The following is a 10580-nucleotide window of genomic DNA, read 5'->3' as shown; positions in this document are numbered from 1 at the left end:
GCAAGGATCGGATGTGACATCCAGGCTCAGGAATTGCATTCCCCAAAGCCAATCCCAGTGGCCTGAGAAGGAATCTATATTGTCCTGGCTGATCCATTTTCCTATGGTGTGGCGCCAGGTGGAGGGTCTCATGAATGGTCGGCTCTAATTGTATATAGACGAGAGCTGCAACTTAATATCCACTGAGAAATGGCAATAAAAATTGATGATCATCAATTTTTACCGTCCTGAATAATATTCATATTTGTTTTTTACTCTTTTGGACATTCTCAGTCCACCTAGTTTTTTTATTTCTTCTTTTACTTCTGACCGCCTTATCTTTTCTCAGAAAAAAGGTCTCGTATACATATTGTCCTCCCACACTGTAAATTACTTGGCACATGCTTCATCGGTTTCAAAAGCTACAGACCTGTAGGAAAGCTATAAAACCAAATCCTAATATTGCTTTTCCTGTGAGAGTTCAGTTCTATCCTGTCTCACATGGATGTTCGCCATGGGAAAAGCGGGGCGGCTTGTGTGTATCTTTCTCCCTTACATTCTCTCAACCGCATCCTTGGTCTGTTTGATTTTTGTCGGCATCGGCTGCACTGGAACCTCAGCTCCCGCAAATGAATTATTTTTCATGAAGGTAAAGATAGAAAGACTCCGTAAGAGGTTCCGATAATATGAAATTGCGAGCTCTAATGTAATCTCCGTAGGCCAATCTGACGGACTTCACCTCGGTTTTGGAGAAGGACTTGAGCAATATCCTTTCACGTCGTTCCTTGATCGATTCCGTATCGTCAAGTGCGACGACTGCAATGAGTGGTGCGGAAACTGCCGCCAGCGGTACGCACAATGCGGCACAGAGTGCGGCAAGTGGCGTCTCTGACGCTGTGGAAAGTGCTACCGGTAGCGCGGGGAGCTTGGAAGACAACGTTGCCAAGGAACTGGCCAAGGTGGATTCAAATCTGCCGGATTTCTATATTATTGGTCTCTGGAGTTACTGCAAAGGCAGCTTTAACGATACCAGCTCAGCAATCACGAACTGCACGTCCCCAAGCACTACATTCTGGTTCAACTTCACCGACGTTCTGGGGTTGGAAAGCTCATGGGCTGAAGAACTCTTTCCCAGTCAGGTCGACAGTGCGATGAAGGTCTATAAGACGGCATCCAAGGGGATGACTGTTGCCTACATAATCGCTTTCAGTGTGACTGGGTTTGCGCTGTTGATGGGATTGACAGCTACGCTCTCCCGGTGGGGAAGCTTCCTCACCAGTATTTGCGCAGTTGTAAGTTTTCCATTGCTTTACCAATTCATGCCACTCACTCCCGCCATTTGCAGGCCTCAGCCGCGTCCAATTTGGCCGCATCAGCTACAGCTACAGGAGTTTATGCCACTCTTGTTGGTGTTTTAGAGTCGGTGTTCAACTTATCTGGAATCAAGGCGAGTCTGGGTCAGCGAATGCTGGCAACCACCTGGCTGGCAGCTGCATTTTCCCTTTTAGCAGTGCCTTTTTGGTTGGCTAGTGTCTGCTGCTGCTCAGGGAAACCCAGAGAGAACCGGAAGACGCGCTTAGTTGACGAGCGCCCCCCACCCGGCACCAACTACCAGCGTTTGTCTGCCGATTTGTCCGTATATCACGGAGGGAGTATGGGGTCCGCCAGATACTGAGTCCTGGAGTAGAAAAATACCTCGTGATAGAACTTTTGCTTTGAGAAGGTTCTAAGATCTCAAGAAGAAAAGCTTCTACTTGGTTCTTTAAATGGCTCCTCTGCTCCTTCACAGGAGACTTATGCATTTGCTCTGCGAACTTGGCTGGGTATTTCTCATGTGGTTGTTTTCCAAATTTATATAAATCGAATGTCATACATGCTTCAACTGTTGTTAGCTAGCTGAAGGTAGCAAATTTGATTTTCCATAAAATATGACCGAATGGTTGGGATCTTGGGCCGATGTTTTGTTTTAGATTCCTGGCTGTCTGCAAAATCGTAGCAATCTGAGTAAGGATTAGTTGGGGTCTGAATCAATTCTATCAATACCGATCTAACAAATACAAGTACTGGCACTGGTGATTAAAATTATTGGCGCCCACACCTTGTGCAGAAATATTGGGCCACAATACTTACGGATATAAGGTCTCCCTTCCAATTGGAGGAGGGTACTTCTTTGCAGGAATTGTACAAACAAGTATGGCCTTTAATTGATTTTAGACGCCAGCCCATTTCGAGCAGTAAATTTATGATGGGATGCTGAGGAGATATAAAGTTGGATGTTTCTCTCCTTCAGCTAAAGGCTCAGCGGTCTTCGGTCTTGTGCCTAAAACAAAGAAAAGGACAGTATGAACGTAGGAATTGTTCTATTCTTATCCGCTGTTGCGGTTTATGCTGTTAGATTTCTTGTCCTGAACACGTCAGTGCTTAAACTACTAATACTTTGATAGTCCCAAAGACCTACTGAGAGTTTTTATGATCCTGTGATTGGTGATACAGTCAGTGCTGCGCAACCTTGGTCAAATCTACTGCTAACTGTGACTGAACAGGTGTTAAATGTTACAGCTTTTCCTGCCATCCCCATCAGCAAAGCAGGCACTTTGTTGAAACGAAACTCGGTCTGAAAGAAGCTTGCTTTCCATTCCAGAAACTATACTGATTCAAGATGCATAGATTGGAAACCCAATCTGTGATTTTACCTACGGCCTAGCACACACAAGTGACACCAATGATAATATTGCCCACCTGAGGGATGTAAGTGGGATAACCTGTGCAGTGGCGCCTAATAAATGTGCCCGTGTGTCCAATCAAAGGGCATCTTCGATCTTCTTCTGCAACTATGTAAGTGATGCGACAGAAGCAGTTTCCTGGAACTGCTCATTGACTGCGTTGATAGAATTCTGTAGCCATCCATACTAAGTGTAGCAATCTCATCGAGCCTGCAAAGGATATTTCTCAGGCCTGCCAGATACACCAGTTTTACAATTATGGCTACCTTGAAGACAAAATCGTGAATGGAGCACAGGAATTCCCTTACTATTTGGCCATTGGAGCGGAGTTTCACTGATGCTAATACCTTAGGCAAGATATGGCCACTTCATTTGTATTTGGATAACGATAGTACTGCATGTACACTTTCTGAGGAATCGAGCTAGTCTTCCATCTTTAAGCCTTTTTGCAAGAGAAACTGTAATTAATCAAAGTCTCTTTCTACCATACCTGCCATTCATACCTGTTTATGAAAGACCAAAAACACCAATAAATGTTGTTTTGATGGTAGAACATTTCAAGAGGCAAGACAGTTTAATAAAGAATCTACAAGAATGTTGCTGGTAAACAGGCTCAGCGCTATTGAACATGATTCCATAGTCTTTCACCAACACATTGAGCAGACCTGTCACAAGAAATGCCATGCACATAGTGGGCCATAAAATAAATTGTAGCCTCGCTAATCTAGAGGCCTCAAGAAGGGTTGGTAAAAACATAAGTGTTCTGAATTTATTTAAGAGCTAAAATCCCTGACTGGCTAGGCAAGGAAACAGCATACTCTTCAAAAAAAAACCAGGGCTGAATGATCTCTAGTTCTCTTTAATATGTTTCCACTAATCCTCCTAGTCCTTATAGCTCCCGCCTTTGCAAGATTGCATCACTCTCACTTGGGACGAGCAACACACAATGATTTATCAAGTGTTTCCCAGAACACCTGCAGCTATTTAAACGGTCTTCTGGAATTTGCTGAAGTGGTCATGGAGTCTGTGACAGATGGACGACGGAGTTCCGTCCAAATAACTGAGGACTGCAATACGGAAGTTTACAGTATTCTCAGAGCCTGTGAGTGAGCAACTCAATAATTCTGAATCTTCCTATTCACTGAGTTCCATTCAGGCCAGGATGGAACTACCTTTCACTGTACAGAAGTTTCTCTTTTATTTAATGACAAGGCTTCTGGTTCCACGGGCGCTGCCCAAGCACTCTCATCGAATACGCACACGGAGCAAGACCGTTCTTCCCATTCTGCGAGTCCAACGTCCTCCTCTTCTGCTATACGTCAAAGTTGTCAGGATAAAGCAGCAGCCTCCCCCACCCCACTCACAGGAGCTGATAAGAGTTCCTCCACTCCATACAACGCAGCGACGGAAATTGCAACGCCGGCCCCCAATGCCACTCCTTCACCATTCCTGGAGGGAAGTTCTAAAAATGACCGGAGTTCTTCAACAACCCCAAGTATCGACAGAGCCGTCAAATCATCTGCAGCATCCAGTCCCAATACCTCACCCATTTGTGTGATAAAGTGAGTCCTCTTGTTCTCAGTTCCCTCTCATTGACAACTGAGTCTGACAAAGCCCATATCAGGCAAATGGATCTTCCTGAAGGAAAGTGTTATTGCCTTGATGGCACAATATCTGATCTCTCAAGCTGTCACATTTTTTCTTGACGGCACATTCATATACTGGACGGGGAGTGATAGATTTCTCTCTCTCCTAAGCTTCTTCTTTCTGTTGTGAAAAGAAATCCCCGAAAAGAAATCTTCCTTACTACCAATATAAACCCATACCGGCTGATTATTTGGGCCGGCTGCTTCTTTGATAACTGTTACCAACTAGAAGACCAGTAGTTAGTTTAATCTGCTGTTACTTTTATCTAAGATTTCAGCTTACCAAATGTATGGAATACATAACAGAAGATAAGGCCTTGTAAAGGCGGGCCTAAGACACTAGGCGGCAGGGCTCGTTGGGTTTATCTTGAAGACAGAAAACAGGTAGTAGATAGGCGAAGAATCTTGTAAATAGGCCGTAGTTACCAGCAATAAAGTACTATTGCTACTATGAGCTACTGCTGCTTGAGTTGACCACAAGGTCCTGAATCTGCCTGTGAGGAATGTCATTATATACATGTTTGTCTGCTTGGATCATGAACATGGATCATAGGAATGGATTGTGGTTCTGGATCGTAGAGTTGGATTTCAAGGACGGATCATAGACGATCCATGGGGATCATGTGACAGCGTCCCCCTCATGAGCCTTGCCAATCTCTAGGCTGTGCTGTAACAGACCTTTCTTAAGCGGGACAGCAGGTTATTTGAAACTTTCTCTGCCAATACAAAGAGCCATTGACCTGCAGCTGTATCCTCTGGTAGCAGAAAAGTGGTTCAATTTACAGGTTTCGTGCGGCGAATCCGCTCTGCCCTCAAGTCTCTGACTTCGATTCAGGAAGTACGGTCTACTATGTAGAGTATCGAGTATATCCGGTCGAAACGCGACCGCGCCCCTCTCCTACCCGGTTGACTGGCCAGTCGGCAGGTCAGTCCTTGTTCACGCCGTTTGTGACTTCCTGCGAACAGTTGCGCATTGTCTCCAAGGGAATTGCGCGGTAGCCCCGCTGGGAAGGTCCAAGCCCACGCAGAAACCCAGACGAAGGGAAAGTCCGTTCGAACGTCCCACAGGGCAACCGGAAACTCCAAGAAGCGTTTGTTGTGATCAACAGTACTTTCTATACCCAGTAAGATTGGTAGGGCCGTTTACGGTTGAACCATCATTCCCCGAACCGTTGTCGGGCGGACCTGAACCGGCGGGACCATTGGCAGAAGCCAGATCGTCATCAGCCGTACCAACGCCCTCATCAGACGGGGCCGGACACGAACGCGAACAATTGCGATGTCGGACCTCGCGGGTCATGGCAAGGCTCGCGCAGGGCATGGCGACGACTTCGAAAACCATAGTCTCTCTTGACAATAGAACTTTCTGACTGTTTTGCAGCATTTCCGTGGGTTAAGTATGTTGCTATGCTGCATCTGTGATCCAGATTTGGGACATTTACTATGAGCTGTGCTTTGCCTCCACAGCAGAGACTAGATGAAAGGCTATCTAATCCTGTGATCCCTGTGATAGAGTGTCATAGACTCCAGACAAAATTATTCTCATAGATTCTTAACCACACTGCATCCGAGATTATAGCTGCGTGGCTACGTGCTCAAGTGGTCGGTGACAGGTCTAACGCACTTTTCCTGAAGGCGATAAAGGACTCTCCATGGTAGGACAACTGTTAACTTGCCCTCATGGTAGTACGTCCTGGAAGGAACGTGGAACGCACTTAGTGTGTTTCTTAGCTCTTCGTCTGAAGATAGAAATCAAGGAAGAATCATCACACTCTCGTCACCCATCTTTACCTTCTCCCCCGAAGATGGAATCAAAGCAAGAAACATCAGATTATCATCTCCCGCCTTTGCCTTCTCCCCCGATCACCGAAGCCCAAGAAGCAACACCAGAGTCTTGTCACTCCTCTTGTCACCTGAGTCGGATGTCCATTGACGCGCTTTTGAACCCTAAGGGAAGCGACGACAGCGAATCCAAACCACAGACACTCGCACTGCAGTATTACAAATGGTATCCTCCAAGCCCTTACAGTCATCACCACCCTCAATATTATGGGCCCCACTGTTATCCGGAGAAATCGTTGATGCTACACAACAAACCGTCCGGTTTGACCTTACGAACGGGATCCACACATTCCTCCCCTGGACCGTACAGATGCCATCGCTTCAACTCTGTCTCCAGCAAATCGACCACTGTCTCGGAAAGTGGCCGCCCGCCACGGCCCAAGTACGAAGAAGAAGAGATGTACTTCATATGGTACTATCGCGTTGACCTCAATCAAGAGTGGAAGGAGGTAAGGGAGAGCTTCAACAGACAGTTCCCCACCCGTCAGCGACGCGGCTTCCAGGGCATCCAGTGCAAATTCTACCGTTTCATAAGGGAAAAGGAGTGCCCGACACTCCGTGAGCAGAGACGGATGCGCAACGGCGAGTTCATTGCCCGAAACGGGTCCAAGTGTTCGGAGACCTTGCCAAGGTTTGGAGTTGTCCAGTGGATGGGGGTGTGGTACCCGTGGATGAGGGAGAGTAAAGCACAAGTTCTCAGTCAACATGCCGCCGCCAAATCCGCCAGATTATAAATATTCTCACTGTGCTTATGTTGATTAGCATTGTCTGATTATCCATAAAACCCTTTGATACCGCTCTTGTTACACTCGGCGACCTCTTGGCGAGATTCTACCTCCTATGACACTTTTCTTTTAGATATCTAACGAATATTCTTTTAAGGGTGTTGCTTGATTGTGTGCATAGGTGGGCCTGCTATTTTTAGCTGTTGATGTTGAATTTTTTTTTTTTTTTGTCATGAAAATGCAAAAGGTACAAAAGATGAGATGAAAATTAAGGAGAAGGATGAGCTCAAGCAAGCATTACTGATTTCTGTCACTGAGAAAAAAGCCCTACCATCGGCGTTGCTCTAATTTAATCATCGCATAGGGGGTACTACATGTAGAGAGGCTGTACACAGCCCCGACGGTGCCAACCCGACCCCAAACCATAGACTGTATACTACATGCATATGTACAGTCTCATTATCTCGAGAAAATCCGAGTAGATACCTACCTGGCAAACCCTGTACCAGACAGATAGCAAGAGATGTCAGTGGTAGTACGGAGTAATATTCTAATCAGATTTGTTTGTTGGAAGGCTATGGATCTCAACATTTTGCTACAAATATCACTTTAACGGCGACTCGGATCGCACTATATCCGTTCCAGGTGCAAAAAGAACACGCAGTAAAGAAAGGACGGGACCTTGAAACAGCCAGGATGACACAAACAGAGACGTCTTTTTCTGGTTGCCTGACTGGTCAATTAAGACTTCGCCTTGGCCTGGGATCTCAAACTATTTCGTCTCTCAAAGGCTGTGATCATTTTTGCAATTCCTTGCAGCTGTTCTAGTTCCTTTGACAAGGGGATCTCCAGAAGATATTCTCCCGCGGCTGTTTTTCCAACAACCCTACAATGGGAATTGAATGCCGCCGCTGCCGCTATGATGTAGTCCCGCATTGAGATCTCTAAACCTGCAGTGGTAGGTATGGTGGGCGAACATCTGATATGGGCCATTGTTCGACGGGTACGGTCGGATGTCACTGGAGCTGCAGAGAGACGGAGACGGTGAGCTGTGCTGTAGGCAGCTTCTGCGGTCTGTGTTCTCCGACTTCTGGGATGGTGGGTAAAACACGAATGAGATTTCTTGGTAGCCGCCATGACCCAGTATTGTTTGGTCATATTACTGTTTGGGAGGATACTGTGACTATTGTCAATCCAGTGCTAGGTAGGCCCTTTTTATACACAGAGACTGGGATGTGTTCCTATCATTTTGATGAGCCTGCAGATCAGGATTGTGTCGTTTTTTTTTTTTTTTTCCTTATGGCCATGCTCTTTCGCTTTTCCTTTCAGAAAACCTGCCAGACCGAAATCTTGTGCCGTCTGCCTTGTACTGTTTCGCCTTTTTTGTGCCTGCAGAATTCGAGAATGAGGACAAACTATATAAATGCACACAGTAGGCGCAACTTGAATGCCATTGTGCTTGCTTCAGCAATTCACCTTCTGACGACCTAGTGATGAACACAGCCTTCGGACATAATGAGAACTAGAAAGAGATTGTACAAGTGGAAAGCCGGTTTGAGTATTTCCACCAATGTCTTATTTTGGACAGTGTCCTGGAAACAACTCACCTTGAAGGCCATCAGAAGTAGGTTAGCACTGCACATTCATACGATAAAAGAAGCAGAAAGCTGTTATCCGGGATCAACAATCGATAACAGTAAATCTGTGTTCCCTACATACACTAGGAGGTCAAGCTCAAATACAGGGACAAGCAATAATGAGCAAAATCCGCACCTAGGTGGTATACCAGATATTCAAATAACGGACGAAGAGGGAAACTGCAAAACTGGCAGCAATTCGAGTCAGCCAGATCTTATAAGCTGAGGTCATGAGACAATGGTACGTACAATGGTTACAGCAGGGATTTTCTAGCCAAATTCAATCAGAAAGTATGATGCGAGATGAAGAACAACTAATACATATATCCACTAATTAATTATATTTATATAGATTGACTGCTTAAACGACTGTATATACCTGCGGCCGCGTATCTTTATATGCTACCATCATTTTAAGACAGTAGAACCAGGGCCGTCTACTTAAACAGTGTTTTCCGCCTAAAGTTATCTATCAATATGACAATATGTCCAAGCACTAAGGAGGGCATCATCAAGGCCCTTCCCGTTTTAGAAGCCCCTGATAGCCTTTACATTAGCTAAGATGCATTCAAACTTTGGTTCATAGTTTTCCTTGCTAATACATTCAAGCTTTGCTGAAAACTTCTACATCCGATACTCTTCCTAATTTGGTGATATGCCTTGGACACTATTGGTTATATGGCAGATCTTCAGCTGTGAATCTAAGTTGTAAGTTAAGACCTGTTAGAAAGCTATGACGCATGCTAATATTGCATTATCCAAGAAACTGGAGATAGGAGTGGCAATTAGGCTGATATCTATACCGAAGCCCGCACTCTTGTAGTCTACCTCTGGCCGGGGTATGATGCCGTTCAAGCAGGTGTCAGCTCTGCGATGTGGTGTTACAATTGTGTGAACAACAGCTACGCCTGCCATAACAGCAATATTCTGAATAGCCTCCTCAAGTCAGAGCTCGGGTTCCAAGGAATTGTGATATCTGACTGGTACGCGCAACAACTGGAGCTTCCGGGTCATGGCCTCCCGCCCAGTCTGCTTGACCCACATGTCCTCACCAATGCACGAAATCTCCATCCGAGATCTCTTACCTTTCAAGGAGCAGTTGAAGGCCATCAGTACGCTGCAACCTTAGGTGGTGCTACCGAGGGGCCTGTGTAAAGTTTAATGCACAAAAAGGGGTGTCACGGACATGTAATGCTTTTTCTTTGCGGGTGACAATTGTGACATATGCAATATAAAAAGTTTAGGAGTGAAAACGCGGGACAACAAGATGTAGGTAGAACTTCGGTTTGGAACAGGTACAATGCTCAAGGAGTTCCAAAGTAAACTTTTATGTGGCCCTCAAAAAATATACAGAGCCCCATCCAAGGTAGTCCTCAATCTTTTTGAGGGTCCATTTCCGATATATTTTGAAGTCTAACTGCGTCCAAAAATTATTGGTGAGCTGGCACATAGTTTCAGTATTTGTCAGAAATGTAAGTGAGTAGCACGGCGTAGCAATGGAACTTCTTGTAGTTCAGTGCCAAAACTCCTTCAGGCTCGGTACCATTGTATTTTTGAATGAGAGGTCATGTGGCTTTCCATTCAGACGCCGCATACTGTATCTGTGGAAGACATGTCGTATGTTCGCCGCATATGCTTCGGTTCCCTGTAGACAGCGGCGGGCAAAGTCCGCTGTTTCGCCGGATAAACAAGATAACAACTCTAAGCACTCGTACAGCTTCCTCCTCACAATAACCCCAATCAGGGTACCACCTGATTGTTTGATCAAGTTTGACGAGGTCGTCAAGTTCTTGAGTTCTTTCCCGAACATTTCCTTGATCGCTGTTGTGTGGTGAGAGGCCGACAATGATTCCAAGCCTAAGGGCCAGTTCTTGGATATTGCAGTTTCCTAGGGCAGAGATCCATTTGCAGCGGAGTTCCTTGATCTTTGCGAGGTTTGTAATTTGAATATCTAGTGAAACTGGAGATATTGCCCAAGAAATAATCGACAAAAGGGAGCATGTTTAAGGCACAGTCCGAGGTTGCTCC

General features: G+C 45.6%; 2 protein-coding genes across 2 annotated transcripts; both read left to right on the top strand.

Annotated features, from left to right (window-relative positions):
• Positions 1-622: 622 nt before the first annotated feature.
• On the top strand, positions 623-1654 carry VTN00DRAFT_2755 (uncharacterized protein; the record flags this gene model as incomplete). Its single annotated transcript, XM_069429000.1, has 3 exons — positions 623-628; positions 699-1271; positions 1325-1654. The coding sequence occupies 3 exons, from the start codon at positions 623-625 to the stop codon at positions 1652-1654; spliced, it is 909 nt and encodes a 302-aa protein (XP_069283799.1).
• A 4499-nt stretch (positions 1655-6153) lies between these two features.
• On the top strand, positions 6154-6924 carry VTN00DRAFT_2754 (uncharacterized protein; the record flags this gene model as incomplete). The annotated part of the gene is made up of 1 exon (XM_069428999.1): positions 6154-6924. One exon carries the CDS (start codon positions 6154-6156, stop codon positions 6922-6924), a length of 771 nt encoding a protein of 256 aa, XP_069283798.1.
• Positions 6925-10580: the final 3656 nt, after the last annotated feature.

The sequence above is a fragment of the Thermoascus crustaceus genome (assembly GCF_041956765.1).
Source record: "Thermoascus crustaceus strain CBS 181.67 unplaced genomic scaffold VTN00scaffold_10, whole genome shotgun sequence".
NCBI classification, from domain to species: domain Eukaryota; kingdom Fungi; phylum Ascomycota; class Eurotiomycetes; order Eurotiales; family Thermoascaceae; genus Thermoascus; species Thermoascus crustaceus.
The sequence above is the reverse complement of the archived record's forward strand: the minus strand, read 5'-3'. Positions and strand labels throughout refer to the sequence as shown.